The 17,419-nt window shown below is 36.2% G+C and overlaps 1 protein-coding gene across 9 annotated transcripts in view; it reads right to left on the bottom strand.

The window, feature by feature from the left end:
- The window catches only part of LOC113108284 (tensin-1-like), a 242,767-nt gene that overhangs the window by 155,677 nt on the left and 69,671 nt on the right, over nucleotides 1-17,419 (bottom strand). For 8 of the 9 annotated variants that reach the window (XM_026271224.1, XM_026271220.1, XM_026271223.1 and 5 more), the window contains exon 2: nucleotides 308-422. In XM_026271224.1, the coding sequence (XP_026127009.1) occupies nucleotides 308-422 (115 nt within the window). Of the gene's footprint in view, nucleotides 1-307; nucleotides 423-2,535; nucleotides 2,557-17,419 lie in introns of those variants that run through there. The other variant, XM_026271225.1, reaches the window with a different exon arrangement.

The following is a 17,419-nucleotide window of genomic DNA, read 5'->3' as shown; positions in this document are numbered from 1 at the left end:
CCCCAAAACCACCCTGCCATAATGGGAAGCTTGTAAAGTCACAAAGGTGGTGATGTAATTTCCAGCGGCTATTGCGGTCGTTCTGCGGTACAAGCCCTGTCTGTAACGCCACACATTCTCTCTCAGTGGCCTAATCAGGTTAATGATTATGTTTCATTAGAGGGACAGACTGACTGGTCAGTGGGAGCAGCTGCCACCCCTCACAAACATCTCAACCTTTATCCATTAGCTCTCATCAGATGCTGGGACGGACAGATGTCCCTAGTAGAAGACATCCCCCAGGCGGTCCACCCTCCCCTGGACTGACCTCTGCAGATGAGCCCCTCATTGTTTACAGTCTGCTTGCACACGCCGCAGTGCTTCCCCTTCTTGAACGTCTTCAGCCGGAAGGTGTGGGAGTGGACGGCCTCAAACTCTTCAGGCTGCAGTGGAAAAGAAACAAGACATATTATAGAGACACGATAAAGACTCTTACTACTTACAGCTACAGCAGGACGATCCAAAAAATACAAATAAATAGAATATTATCTTGACCAATCGAAGGAACAATCATTTCAAACAAAAAGAGAGAGAACACAAACAATAGATAATACTTAATAATTTGCAGCAATATAACAATATAACTGAGTAATATACAGCAATCTAAACAACAACTTACTAATAAACAGCAACATTTACCTGATTAGGCTTTCATAAAATTGTGTTATATTTGAAAAAAAAAAACTTTTTACTTTAAAGTGAAATAACTGAACATAAATATAGGAGCCTGATAAAAATACTAATTGTATTTATTTAGCAATTTATTTCTGTGATGTCAAATTTTCAGTATCATTCCTCCAGTCTTGTCACATGACCCTTCCTGCTGATTTGCTACTCAGGAAACATTTCTTATTATCATCAATGTTGAAAACAGTTGGGCTGCTTTATAGTATTTGTGAAAAAAAAAAACTTAATTGTTACCTGCTGACATAAGTCTAGCAATTGTTGTGTTATTTCTCCCAGTGCCTACTATTTTCAAGTATTTCACATGTATATTTCTATTCTTCTAACTGTGCACATGTACAATAGAAGCAGCTTATCTAAAGACAAACAAAATGTAGAGATTGCATTGTTCTTTTTTGTCCAAAATGAAAATGCAACCCAGAGCATTCTCCATGAAACTAGAGCCTTATTTGGGAATGGTGCAGCTGCGTTTAGGTAAGACTGAGGCACCCTGTGCTTCACCCTCAGTAGGAGCTGAGAGGGGAGAAAGGGCCCATCCAAAAACAATAGAGACATGGACAGGATTGGGGCCGCTGCAGGTGTGTTATGTAAGCTGGAACCACAAATTTGGATCTGACAGGCTCAGATGAGCTGTCTTTCTCTCAACAGACCCCGTTTCAGGCCTCCGTGTTTCTCATTTCCATAATGATGTCTGACATTTCTTTTTCCTGCCTGGATTTAATGTTCAAGCAGGAGATATGAGCAAGAGGGTGCACTAAAATGCCCTATACTGTACAACATTTCACTGGGAGAAAAACAAAAAAACAAAAAAAATAGCAGTACAGTCCAGGGTTCTTATACTTACCTAAACCTATAACACACACACAGAGAGAGAAAGAAACAGACAAAAGAAAATGAATTTTGAGTACCATGTAGGTGGCTCTTCCCTACGGCTGCCAGCCTAGCTTGGCAGGGATCTGATATGCCACGTGTCTCATATATTGAGATGCTGACGGAGCAGCACAGAGAGGAGAGCGAAGTTCAGCTGGCACAGAAGCTGGCCAGTGTTTTCTGACATTTGGACAACAAACTCCCAAGTGTCTTCATTCTGTAACGTTTGTCTGACTGAGCAAAATTAACTAAGGGGGCGGAGCCTTGCAGACATCTGTTGCTGCATAAGGAAATTCCAGCAGATCAGAACTATTGTAAATGGAGGAAATGACTGTACAAGACAGACCTCCTCAAAGTATGTTTGAGGAGTCGACATCTGGATTTATAGACTGAGATTAGTTCGGGAAATCCTAGTCTATATCTGAAAGGTTTGATGATACAGTAAACAAGACATCTACTGAATCTGTACCAGCTCTATAAACACTATAATATCAGATAATCAGAATTCTGTAATATTTGAATCATCTTTATGACCCTCAGTGGAAATCAATGCTGTAGACATGCTTGAGGGTAAACTTCTTGCGGTCTTCTCCCAAGAGATGCTCAGGACAATCCAAACAAAGATGGTTTATCTGAAGAATGAAACTCCATGGGATGGTGTGACATTGACGGCTATGTGCCAACAATGACATGGTCTCATTTCTATTGCTCCGTCAGGACGCGCCTCGGCACCAACTTAATGTGATTAGACTAATCTAATTAGCCGAAAACAATCAATGCACCGGGCAGGATCCCCAATCTGAGATCCGTGAGTCTTTAACACACACTGGATGATACCATCACAATCTACACATACAGATACTATACAGACTGCAGTCTGTCAACTGCTTGTTAAATTAAAACAACAGACAAATGTTCACCCAATGTTTATAATTTACTCACCCTCATGTTGTTTAAAATCTGCATGTTGTTTCTATTGATTTTTCAAAAAACCAAAGGAGAATTTTTGAAAACATTTAACTTTCAAGAACCAAAAATCAGCATAACAGCACCAAAGTAGTAATCCACAGGATTTGTTTGTTATATGCAAAAACATCTACAGTCCTGAAATCGCAGTACTACAGACTGACACTGATGCTGGAAGAAAAACAATTCTCAAATAAAAATATCACAAAATATAAAACAAAATCCATGAAGAAGAACATAATAAAAAAGAAACTGTATCATAAGCTATGAGGTGGGAAAAAAAATCAACTGTGTTAGCAAATAGCTGCGTAGGAGAAGAACTATTTCTCCATCCACTCCCCGGAACACTGGATTCAAAATGAAAGACAGAGCTGTCCAGTAGTAATATTTATCGGTTTATGCCTAAAAATAAATAAAATAAAAAATAAATATTGTTTTTGTTTTTGTAAATAGTAATGCTTATTTGTATTTATTTATTAAAAATTACCTAATAATAATTAATAACAATTAATAATAATACATTACGCTGTAGAATTGTTAATAAATATAAAAACAATACTAATAATACGAGTACTAATATTATTACTACTACTAATAATAATCATAATAATAATTACAACAATAACAATAATAGATAGTCTGTATCAGTTATTGTGTGATGTTAAATAACTGACCATAAATATGTTTAAAAAGAAAACTAGTACAGAACAGTATAGAAGTGATATAGGAGAGAGAGAGGAGCAGGATAAGGAAAGGTTCTTGAGCCGGGATTCGAATTCGGGATGCCTGTAGCACAACAGCATGATATGTCATTGCACTGCCCTCAAGGCTATCGGCATCCACTTAATGGTATAAGTATTGAAAATATTAGGCTTTATAATACTTGGTACTGTATTGAAAGCAAAATTCAGTAATAATCTTCCCTTCTGCTGAAGCACTCAAATGATGTGCCACCAACAATGGTCAATTTCCGTGCAACATGCCAATGCAACAAATGATAGGAAGAAAAAATGAAAATCAAAACACTTTTTTACCTGAACTTAAAACACTCTCTCACATTTCCACATTTTGCACATTCTGTTCATGCATTTGTACATAAACTTATTGAGCCACGGGACACATAAAAAGAAAGCGCTAAAGGCAAGACAGGAAAATGTCTCAATCTGGACTCAAGAGAGCAGAGAATGAGACTTGTCTGGACTCCTGACAGTGAGACAGGACCCTGTGAGCTTTTATTCACACAACTACAGGAGGCTGAACTGAATTAGACTGAGAAACACTGACAAAGAATCTTGGCCCACAAACATAACACACTCCTCTACTGATACTGCCTTGTTTACTCTGAAAATACATACGTCAACATACCCCCAAAACAATACGGCCAGGCTCCGCTGTTACGCAATTGTTTCAGGACAATGCGGGTGCTTTGGGATATGGGTTATTGTTGAGGAAAGTTGTGGCTGAGGATGCAGGAATCATGGGGAGGGCTGGCTAACCTTCCACAGTCTATTTAAACCCATGGGGTTACGAATTACCCAATCCCATCACCCCAAACACTGCCATCATTTCAAATGGCCCATCTCACTCTCTCAGATGGGCACAAAGGCCGAGCCCCTGAAGCAGGGCACACATCATCTCCCATGGCCTGCGTAAATGCATACACAGCCCCCTCGCCGAGACGCTAAGCCCCTGGGAAAGGCACTCAGCCTCATTCAGACGACCAATCCATACAGCAAACAATACAGCCTCTCACCCCAGACAGGGGAAGAGGTGGGGAGGATCACCACACAAACGGGGCAGGGCATGATGGGCTCCAGACAGCAGCGTGCAGACAAGTCTTTCGTGAATGATTAAGAGCTTCAGAGGAAAAGCAAAAGGTGATCAGACACTGATAGTTCTGTCTGTAGGGCCATATCACTAAATACATATATTTTAATATTTTTCAGCTTTTCAAATCTAGGTATTAATTATTTTTAAGTGAAAATAAATCGTAAAATACATAAAACACCTAAAAACAACACCAAAAAAACTAATATACACTATATATACATATATGCAATCGCTAGACCTCCAGATCCTCCTGTCAGCCCTATTGGCAAAGGGCATCTCCAGAACTACACTCCAGTGGTTAGATAGGTCCTTCAAGGTATCTTGGAGGGGTAAGGTGTCCAAGTCTCAACATCTAGTTACTGGGATGCCTCAGGGCTCTGTTCTTGGAGTGCTTCTCTTCCATGTCTATATGGCATCACAATAGGTTCTGTCTCTCAGAAACATGGCTTTTCGTATCACTGCTATACTGATGACACACAACTCTACCTCTCATACCATCCTGATGATCCGAAGATAGCCGCTCACAGCTCAGCATTGCTAACAGTCATTTCTTGCTGGATGAAGGACCATCATCGTCAACTCAAACTTGCCAAGACAGAACTGCTTGTGGTTTCAGCAAAACCATTACTACATCACAATTTTACCTTCCAACTAGGTGCATCAACCATAACTCCTTTAAGGACAGTCAGGAACCTTGGATTTTTGATTGGTGATCAGCTGAAATTCACAGACCACATTGCTAAAACTGCCTGACACACACACACACACACACACACACACACACGCACACACACATATATATATATATATATATATATATATATATATATATACATAGAATATAGCAAATTAGATTTAATATAAGAAATATAATGAGTAAAATTAAAAAGACATGGGGGATTACAAAACAAATAGTTTTTAGGGAACTTAATGGTCATTAAAGGTAAGTGTGTAACGATTTTAAATTTTAATATATTCAAAACAATTGTGAACATAGAATAAATACCAACTTTAGTTGCGGCTGTCACTTCTGGTGCGTCAGACTCCTCTACATGCAGAAAGTTTTTCCCACAAGTGTACTATAAGCTTCAGCAGCACCTGGTCTCAGATGCGGTTACTACAGGACAACAATGATTCCAGATGGTGGTGTGTGTGAGAGAGACGCTGCTGTTAAGCCACCTGTGATTCTCTTTGATGGCGTTCTTTGAACTTGACGCAAGGGAAGAACTTTCCTAGAGGAGCTGGAGGAGAAAGATAACATTCTATTCTCACAGAACTAAAGCGGGGCAAGACACAAACAGGAAGTGCTGTTCCATGGAATACAATATAAGGCTGATTTCTAAATTAACTTTTCCTTTAACTGACCCACACGTATCAATGTGCCTGCTAAATTGCCCTTATTTAATTACTGAAAGCTTCATCCAATAGGTCCAGGCCCCTCTTTTCATTCTGTCTCTCACTGGTTCTGACACATTCACTTTCTCTCCATCCTTTCAGCTCAACCAGACACAGACTGGGCACATGGCCATCACGGCTGAGGCTGGAAAGGAGGTGCGTTTCCATCACAAATTCACTCTGCTCAGGAGAGAAGCAAGCATGAGTCCCAAAAAGTATTTGAACACTTTATTCACACTCAAAAATACCTAAATGTCAAAGAATTACACATGCAGTCAAATTGTGCAAGCCAGATTTGAGCTATATTAGGAATGAAATAGAATACTAATTACTAATTGCAGTATATTCACAGCATTAAGCAAGTTCTTCAAATTCTAAAAATTGTGTGTGCGTTTTTATATTTATCAATAAAAACAAACATTTTATATTCACAAGTTTAATTAATTTAAATATGTATATTTCATAGATATTGCATAACTTAATATAAGTTAAGCTATTTGCATACAACATATAACTGATATGAAGTTATTAAGCAATATAATGTTTTTATCCAAAGCGACTTACAGTGCATTCAGGCTATCAATTTTTACATATCATGTGTTTCCGGGGAATCGAACCCCGAACCTTGCGCTTGATAACGCAATATTCTACCAATTGAGCTACAGGTACATACACATATATATATATATATATATATATATATATATATATATATATATATATATATATATATTATTTACATTTTATTGTTATTTATTAACATTATTACATTTATATTAATGCATACTAATACATGAAATATTATATATATATATATATATATATATATATATATATATATATATATATTTAATATAACATTGTATATATACTTTTTTTTCAAATAGTAATATGCAGCATTGTAGCATTACCATCAAGTTGCATAGTAAATAAAAGAAACAGACTGCAGATTTTGAAGAGTAATACTGTAACATGTTATTTCAAACACAGCTGTATGGTTTGAGCACTATAGTGTTATATAATGCAACAACATTCATATCGTTTTAAGACTGTTGCTGAAATGTGAGGCTGCTACTCAAACGTAGGGTGATTTGTTGCGGCTTCAGGTTTTATGTCCTAGTACAGAAGAGAAAGCATTGGTCTCTCCATGTGAACACCCTGCAAAGCGTCATGGGAAAGTGTCTGTAGGCGTTCGATGAGGCGTGGTAAATACAGCCATTCACCTACAATCCTCTTAGTGTTTAATCTGTAAATTAACAATGTGAATGAAGTCATTCCAGGGTATTCAGATCTGCCCTTAAGTGATGTTAAATTACAGCAGTGGTTACTTAAACACCTCCTCTTAAAAGCAGCATGCTACAGCAGATCGGAGCCCTCGCAGAGCCCCAGCAGGCCCGTCTCTAACGTGTACACACATTCCTGATGTATACGGTCACCTTACAAAGACTGCTCCTTCTGCAGTCAGAAAGAGAGACACACAGTGTCCAAAATTGCTCCCAATATTGTGCACCATTAGCCATTCTGTGGACTTTTCTCGTATTTCTTAGTGAACAACTTCCTGAATATCGTTATTCTCTATATGGGTCATTAAAATACATGATTAAAAAAAGGACAAATCTAGTTTAAAAATGTTTCAAATCCATTAATATGCACTCTTTTTTTATTCATGATTGTTTAATTTGGTTTTGATAAACTTTTAAGTGAATTTTAAGTAAGACAAAAAAAAAGTTAATATTTTCATTTCCATATTTTATTTTCATTTATTTCATTATTTATTTTTCATGCTAAAAATAAAAACTAAAAATTAAAAATATAAGAAAGAAAGAACATAATATAAGCAAGAACTTCATAAACATAATCATCCTGATTTATTGGCTGAAACCAATTTTTTTTTGCCTTCATACACAGAATAAAAAATTATTAAGCAAGCAAGCAACTTTATTTATATAGCACATTTTTTAAACAACAGACGCTGCCCCAAAGTGCTTTACAAAATTAATACATTTAAAAACATACAATAAAATAAACACATTAAGCCAGTGCTTCAATCATTCAGTCATTTCTTTCACTTGTTACCGATATAGCAAATGCTTTGGTATCCAATATATAGGAAACAGTGAATGAGTGAACGTATGTAATTTCAGATACAGTTGTTTTGATTTGTTCAGTAAAGCTTCGAAAAGAGCCTCCGAGTGGCGTTATATCATTCTCCCTGTCCAATCATTTAGCCCTGTTAAACATTACTCATTCTCATATATCTGCCTCAAAATACTACGCTAAACATGGCATACATCTCCCAAACCCACACATATACTCAGAGTCACCCTTAAAATTCACCTTATACAAATACACTCACCCTAAAGTCTGCTAATAAATCCTTTAAACACACACACAAACACTTGAAATCCACACTCTTGTGTTTGTTTGATATATCAATCACTGCCTCCAACCATACCAACGCAAAATCACAACATCTTCACCTGCAAATGAACCCAAGCAGCTGGAAATGTGTGACTGTTGCTAATCCATGAAAAACATGCTTCCACGGTGCTGGAGTTTGCCCTCATATCGGGAAAAACCCATCCCCGTGTGTCCATATTCCAGGTCCAGGATAAGATGGTTGTTTTTTTTCAACAATGGGCCTCCATCCATTTACCTAAACAGTCAAAAGCCTCGCTTCTGTGATATTCTACTGACCAAATATGGCTGGGACATGTTGCTATGTGGTTGCTAGACTGTTTTTCCCCATTCCTCCAATGTATATAACGTGTCTTGAAAAAACAAGATGTGTCAATAAAATAAAATAAAATATTTAATGACTTGTTTGGGTAACCAAACAAAAATGCAAATACATTGTTTTCCTTTTTTCATATTTTAATTATGTTTTTTCAAGGTACTCAAAAAAATAATAATTAATTATTCATTCATAAGTACCATTAAGTTTTTGGGGAGCCACACGTTTTTGAAATTCTAATACAATCTGAAATACTGGCCAAAAACTATTTAATATTATGTTATATAAATTACTAATATTATAACTCTATATTATGTAATAAATTTAAATTAAATCTACGCTACTATATAAATCTTTGTAAAGCACAAAATAAAAAATTAAATATGCAACTTTCAGGTAAAAAAAAAAAAACTACACAAAAAAACAATACAATTGTTGGTTCTGCCCAGTGACAAGCTGATGTACCAATAAAGGTGTCATTTTTGCAAATCTTCTTCTGACAGTATACGGTGTAGCACAAACAGTTGATTTCTAAATGATAGGCCTTATGGGATTGACAAGCAGCTGCCTAGAATACCCTAACTACAACCCAAAACAGACTTATTTGTACAGTACAAGACCCATTAGTCTGGAAACCTTAATGCTTTGGGCAAACTCAATTTTATCATCATTAGGTCATTTGGAAAAGTCAGTGCTGAGTTTGATTATCATACAGTAATTGACCATTGATCAAATGTACACAATGACACAGAGAGTTTCCTTGACACATGCTGTCAAGAACCATACACAATGCCTTCAATTTCTGGAACATGTAACCAAAACCGTGAACTGAAGATCTGGATCTTCTCCAGTCACTTTATTCCTAGTTCTAAACAAAACTCAGTATTTGGAATTGGGTGGAGAGATTAGTTGTCTTCTCATTTGGTTGTTGACACCAACAGACTACCTGCTATCCCTTTCTTAGCACCACCTCAACCATGAGTCCTGTCTGTTCAAGCCTATAAGATCTGTAATACCTGGAGGAAAGCAGTACCATTAGCATTCCCACTCATATCAAGACCCCCAACACTCCCTGAAACATCCCACTTTCTGTACCTGACTTTGGTTTAAGGTCTGGCCTCTTTGGGACTCCTACCCCCATCCATCCCACCATAATGTTTTCTTTCACAACGCTGCAATTCTTCTGCTTACAAAAACATTTCTCAGCAAGGGGGTCTGACCTTTGCCCTCGCCCCCCTCCCTTTCCTTCCACTCTTATTGACCCCACATCCACACAAACACAGCGAGGGCGTCTCACTCTCTTTGCCCTTTAAAGGGTTTGGAGCGCCGTAGGGGGTTCGCTCACCGCAGGACGAGCCCCCAGAGCATCTGAGGACAAGAGAAGCATTAAAACACTGCGGGCTGATGCTGCATTGATTTGAGGGGAAGGCAAATGACCCGGTGAATTGAAAGTGTAAGAGAACCCATGGGTCCGATCAAGTTCTGCTATAACATCCTCAGGAAACGTCCAAAACACAAATTAAACTTCCAAAAAACAGGTTATATTTGTCAAACAAAGAATTTTTTGAGTGAAGTCCTGGAACTGTAAAAAATAAAGTATAATATAGCAGAGGTAAACTTCCTCCATGTGCCATAAAAATACAAAAAGACTGTCAAACATAATCATTCAAATTAAAGGTGCCGTAAGGGATGCAAAATATGATGATAATTACTTTTATGTTATGGCCGATAACAAATAAATGGCCAATACAATAAGGCTTTACTATTTGTAATGCAATGTAATGTAATGAATATTTAATAAAGTTTTGATTAAATGCAACCAAGTAAAAAGGGGATACTGCTTTCCGTATTTTTATTCCCCATATATTTTCCAAGGTAATTTTTTAAAGAAATATCATAAATAATAAATTTGTAAATAACATTAAGTTATGTAGAGTTGAACTAGCCAATAATTACTTTCATGTTATGGCTAATAAATTGCATATTGCAAATATGTAGTATTTAAAATAAAATAAAATAAAATAAAATAAAATAAAATAAAATAAAATAAAATATATAGCTGTGCTTTATATGAGTGAGTGAATATATTACAATATTTTAGCAATGGATAACAGTATAAAATACAGATAAATATAACATTTCTATAATATGCCATTTATTAATGAAAAAAAAAAAAGTTCATAAGTTCAGGGGACATCCGGGATGTTTGTTGGACAGTCCATGAAAAAAGGTTAAGTCTTTGTCATAGCCTGGTGGAATCTCTTTGATTTAATGCTTTTATTAAGCTCATGATATACAATGATAAAAAAATACAATTTATAATTATTATAATTTAGGGACAATCCACTTTCATCCAAACATTCATGGGTCAAATGGTTACAATTGTTTTAGCATTTCAAACAAACCTCATACAACAGCGCTGTAGAACAAAAAACCTTCCATCTGTATCGGATTAACCATTATCTACCATAGTCCAAGCAATCTGAGGAATCGCCATTGCCTAAACGTTTATATTACTGGCACTCAAGGCCAGATATTCATTTACTTATTTATTATGATGAGTGTGTTTATGTAGTATAGGCATTTGTCTAGCCCGGCCAGTGTTGTGGACCGGGATCAGTGTATCCCACAGGGGCTCCTCAGGAAGAAGAGACGAAGTGAGGATGACAGATGGAAACCGGTTCCCATCTCAGAGCAGACAGATCTAGTCCAACCTCATCAGACAGCCGGCACAGATCCAGCGACCGTCTACCTCGTCCCAGACAAGCCTTTACATTACACCACACTACAGGGTTCCAGAAGAAAGAATCTCATTCATTTTCTCCATAGAGAAATATATTTTTAGAGATAATGTGCAAACCTTTCAAGACAGCATTCCATATGTGATCTGCTCAATCATCTTGAGTCACTTTTGCACAAAAAACAACAGATGAATTTCTAGTGGTATGATTCTGAGATTTACATGAGGACTGGGATTGAGAACCACTGCAGTACATTAAATAATTAAAATATTCATCACGTAAAGAATATATAATGCATTAATATATATTCTACATTGAAATGTAAAATTGTAACAATATTAAACTAATTGTTCTAGCTAATTAACTACTTACTGAATGGCCTACAGTACAGGAAAAAAACAACAACACGAACATACAATTTAATATGAATAAGATACAATTAAAAATGTATAGACAAACTACTAGAATCATAAACTTATGTATACAAATATTTCAAAATATTTCAAAATTATGAATATAATTAATATAACATGTATATTTTTTAATCTTTATATTTTATTATATTGAATTATTATATTTTATATTATTAAATACAAAGTCTTAATTACTAAACCAATATGTAAAAAATAAATAAATAAATAAATAAATAAATCCAAACATCTAAAAAAGGTTGTCTGCAGATATTAATCAGCCAATCCAGAAACCTGAAAGTTAAGCTGAAAATCTTAAAACAGACTAATTTAGTTTGAGCCATCAGGTTGATATCAGATCAAAGCCACTTACCTGAGATTTTCTAATGATCCTGAAGACACTGATTAGCATGCCAATGTGTGTTTAATTAGGGTTACAGCTAAACTCTGCAGGTAAGTGGATCTCGCCAGCCAGATTTGAGTATCCCTGGTCTATACCTACAGAAAATTGTCACAAACCTAGTATATTCCCCTCTTCACCCGTGTTTATGGGTGGTCTTCCTCTGTCAGGCTCTGATCATGGGAACTTGAAGATCAGTATCTGAGCTGTTCTTATGATCACTCTCTACAGGATTCAGATTAAGTCATTTTTCCTGGGACCTGCTGAAGCAATTATTCCGGTTGGGAAGTCACAGCCCAGAACCCCCATCACTGCCGGACCTACCCAGGCTTCACTTGACTTGTCCTTTTAGTCTCTGGTATTCATCAAGCTTTTTATCCTCTTGCTTCCCGATGTTACATTTACCATCAACTAACATATTCATCACCACCTACTGCTCGTCATCTTCAAACACAAGAGTAAGGATGGTGGACGACCACTTGCTATGAGAACTTTATAACACAAAAAACTGATAGGCAGGCCCACACAGAGTCTCCAAAAAGAAAACATCACAGACTTGTAGTTATTCTTCATTTAATGCCAGAAAACAAAATACACAAACTTTCCTGGAAGCCCTTAAAGCAGGCTGATATCCCATAATTCAAATGCTGCCAATGATGGCTTTATAGTACATTGGGACTCCACAGAACTTCAAACAATTGGAATTTCTCACAATTTAATTGTTCTACAACAATGGTCAACTAGGTCAGCAGTGATGATGACATTTCATGTAATATATAGAAATGATAGAACTACAAACTATCCTGGGCATCAAAGTCCCAGCTGTCACTGGAGGTCTGCATCATCTAAAGCTCCTAAAGCAGGCTGATATCCCATCATTCACGGGCTACACAAGGCAGCCAAGCCAAGAATACAAGCTACTTATTTTTCACCTCTTACAATATCTCACAGACAACCAACAGCCTTCTAAACTCTGAGAATAGACACTTAATCATAGTATGAGAGCTGGAGTTACACATGAGGCTCTACAGACACATTTTTGTGGTTCAACAGGAAGGAATCAGTTAGAAACCGGACGTTTGAAGAAATAAACATTTTATGAGTCTAGCAGTCGAAAGCGAAGGTGAGAATATATATCTGAATATGTTTTTTTTTGTTGTTTTTTTTTTTTGCATTCTGTTCATTTAGTTTTGGATGCATTCATACATCAAAAGTGACTGTAAATAATTGTATAATGTTACAAGATTTCGTTTTCAAATAAACACTGTTCTTTTGAATTTTCTATTAACAAAAGAATTGTGAAAAAAATGTCTTGAGCATCAAATCAGCATATTAGAAGTGATTCGACAAGGATCATGTGACACTGAAGACCGGAGTGATGATGCTGAAATTCAGCTTTACATCACATGAATAAATGATATCTTTAAAAAAAACATTGAAATAGAAAACAGTTATTTTAAAATGAAATAATATTTCACAATATTATGGTTTTTACTGTCTTTTTGATCAAATAACTGCAGCCTTGGTCAATGTCTCCACAAACCACCATAAGATGGTTTCAAGGGGTTATGAATAAGACAACTTGAACATCACTCGATTTCCTCTCTCTCTTTCTCTCTGAGGGATGAAGGGTCAGAATGTGACCTCTTCCTCAGTTCTGTGATGGTCACCTGCTTTTCATTTAGGAAAAGAAAAAAATTCTCCTCAGGCATTCCAATGTCTCTCTGTTACTCTCTCATCCCTCGTCTAACCTAAAAGCAGGCAGGCCCATATCAAGCATTCACAATAGGGCTGAAACGATTCCTCGATTAACTTGAGTAACTCGATTACAAAAAATGATTGAGGCAAATTCCTCTGCCTCGAAGCCTCTTTTAATATATTTTAAATCTCACGTCAGGTTCTTTCAGGCAGCAAGGAAGTCGACCGGAAGTTGAAGTCGGCCGGGTGCCGCCATCTTGTAGCAGAACTTCACTTGCGTTAGCATTCCCATTGACTCCCATTCATTTTGGCGTCACTTTGACAGCGAATAACTTTACATCTGAGGCGTTTAAAGACTCCGTTTGTCCATTATTTATTTCTAAAGATACACGACAATGTATAAAGGGCTCCATTACCTTCTATGCTAAATTATGGCCCCGTAGAAAAAATAGGCTAACGATAGCGTCATAACCACTCGTCTCTCTGTCGCATTACCGTACAGACAGGAGGAGAAGCTCGCAGGCAATTAACTTAATATGGCGTACTGGCGTTACATTTTAAAATACTATACAAAATAATCCGAATACTTACTCCTGCTCACTCACGCCAAAGAACTCCCCGCTCAAGCTCGCCGTCTCTGCAAGATTAACGATGGCAGTTTGCACGGACAGCTACTAGAAGATTTACATCTGTCAGACAGGTTGCTGATGTCGTCAAGCTTAGTTTGAGTCTGCGCGTCAGAAACGGAAGTGCTAAAAATGGCTAAAAATGGGCTTCACTTGTCTCAATTGAGTTCCAATGTGATCGCTGTGTCCATTTCTTTTACTGTCTATGCATACTGCAAGGAGACTGCAGTGTTTTGATTTGAGGGCGGCAGGGCGCGGGCGCGGGCAAACGTAAAGAGAACGTCGTGGTGTGTGTCCATTGCAAGATAGAGCTGGCATACCACAACTAGGGCCCTATGATTTCCGCGATGCAGAAAACACGGAGGGAATCGCGGAATGGCACGGAATTTGCCAAATTTATAATGAATTAATCAAAAATAGGTCATTGCACTTGCATCAAATCACGATATGGACTAATATGTGTAAATATTAAGCCGGAACAGTCTATTTAAACATGTTCTACCTGTCTGTATTAATGGATGGAGCACAAGCCCGTCTTCCTTTATTAACACACACTGAAACGCGCGTGACGCTCTGGTAATTTCAGCGTCTGCTGTCTCACTAAATAAGGACGTGAACACATGAACAACATCTCCAGAACTGCTCTGACAGTCACTTCATGAGCATTTGAGTAAAACTACCATCACATCACATACACAGAACTGTAAAGGTACGTCAACCCGTCAAAATAAAAGTCCGGTTAAAGACTATTGTTCAGCAGAATGTACATAGCCTACTACTAAAAAAAAAAAAAAAAAATCTCACAACATTTCTTCCATGTTTTATTTTTAATAGTAAATCCCCTGTTTACCAAAAAGTTAAGTACATTTTCAATAATTAAAAGATAAAATAAATGAATGTTTTATGTATTTAATGTTTAATGTGCATCTCAGAAAATGCTTTATTTAAAACCCGAACTGAATGGCACTTAAATGCACTTAATTCATCTGTCAACTTTATTGTCATTGTTCACAGTACAAGTACAGACAGAAAAACAATGGGTAATAATTAAATGTGTATTTTTGATGTATGCATTAAAAAAAAAAAAAAGGAAAACTAAAAAAGGAAACTTAGTTGTTCATTTTAAGAGACCCAGGAGTCTTATTTTCTCTTGCATAATTAATATTACACTTTAATTAAGCAAAAACACATTTTATCCGATTACTCGATTAATCCATGGAATTTTTGGTAGAATACTCGATTACTAAAATATTCGATAGCTACAGCTCTAATTCACAATGTATTTGGGATTTTTTTTTTTCTGGTGAGAAATTAAATGTGTATAAAGAAAAAAAATTATATTAATAAATCACACTCCTGGCACAAGATGGCACAACTAAATGCAATGTAACAGCAGAAGATGTGGCACAAAAATAAGAAAGTGCCAACTGAATTGATAAGTTTCAGTCAACTGACTTGCATTTTACATGCTATTATTTGATAAAGTGCTAGAAATTCATACACATTTTAATAAAGTACAATTGAACAAATTTTACTTTATTTACAAATTGTTAAAAAAGTCAAATAATTTTAAAAAGGAAAGTAACAATATGAACTGTACATGAAATAGTAGAAGCAAGTAAACAAAACTTGTTTGTGAAACAAGAAGAAAGACTGAAATTGCATTTTCTTGTAAAACATACTCCAGTAATATGTTTACAACTTCAAAATATGTTTTACAGTGTATATGAAAAGTATAAAATATGTTAGTAATATACTGTATAGCAGTTGATTGTTCTATTTTATTCTACTCGGGCATGTAGAGTAAATGACAATTAAATATAACTTAAATATATTTGCTGATTTAATAGAAGCAAATACTGCATTAGAAACGTATGAATTGGAATTTAAAAAAAAATATAAGGTAATGTATTGTAGAGCATGCCAGGGGGACACTGAAAATTATTTAAGCTATATCCTTCAGTAGTAGAGATCAGTAAAGATATTTGACTTGATTATCCTTAGGGGTGATTTCATGTTTGACTAAAAAAATACAATAAAATAAAAACTCAGATACCAACAATGAAATTTTGATCTCGAGGCTAAATGAAATCCTGTTGTTCATAACACAACAGCTCATCTCATAAACCTTATTCATGCTCGGTAATTTAACACTTTATCAAAACAGCTTTGAGCAACATTTCGCAAGACTAAACCGACATGATTAGATCAGAAACATGTATCCAGTTCTATTACAGTATTAAGATGGTATTTGATGGCAAAAACATGCTGTAGTGTAGAAGAACCATATCTTTATCACAGCCTTGTAAGGCAGCGAAGGGAGCCTGAGATGGCTTGGATGGCATGTTTTCATGAGTCAATCAGAACCTGTGTTTAACAAAACCAAATAAAGTTCTGTTTCACAGGCTTCGGTGACATGTATCCTCACGAAAATTAATAGTACAGATTGTGCAATTCAGAAAAATAAATGAGGGCTATTAGAAAGTAAAGCAGCATTCTTCTACGGCTGTACAAAGTGAAACGAGGCTCAATGCCAGTAATTTATATCTCTCTACAGAAAGTACAGCATGCCACTCTAAATTGTGCCAATTACAATGATTCACACTGGGCTCAGAGGCACAAGAAGAAAACTAATGCCAGATCTCCAGACTTTAAATCGCAGAGACTTCTAGTCCAAGGTTTCACATACTGCTCATAAGAAACTCATTCGACCACCAAACTTTCAAAGAATATTTCACCTTAAAATTAAAACTCACCCTTATGTCATTCCAAACCACTTTGTAATCCGGTTTTAATGTGTTAGTGGTTTGTTTGAACACAAAAGGAGACTTTTTAAAGTGTTTTTAATGCATTTCTTGCCATTTAATAACATTGTGACTATGGACATCAAACTCCAAATAAGCACCATAAAAGTACATGAAACCATAAAACTGGCAGAGATAAAGATTATTAGTGAATAATGATTTAACTATCAGTCACAAAGCATCATCATCACCACATTTTGGAATATACATGTTATATGGATT

The sequence above is a fragment of the Carassius auratus genome, chromosome 9 (assembly GCF_003368295.1).
Source record: "Carassius auratus strain Wakin chromosome 9, ASM336829v1, whole genome shotgun sequence".
NCBI lineage: Eukaryota > Metazoa > Chordata > Actinopteri > Cypriniformes > Cyprinidae > Carassius > Carassius auratus.
The sequence above is the reverse complement of the archived record's forward strand: the minus strand, read 5'-3'. Positions and strand labels throughout refer to the sequence as shown.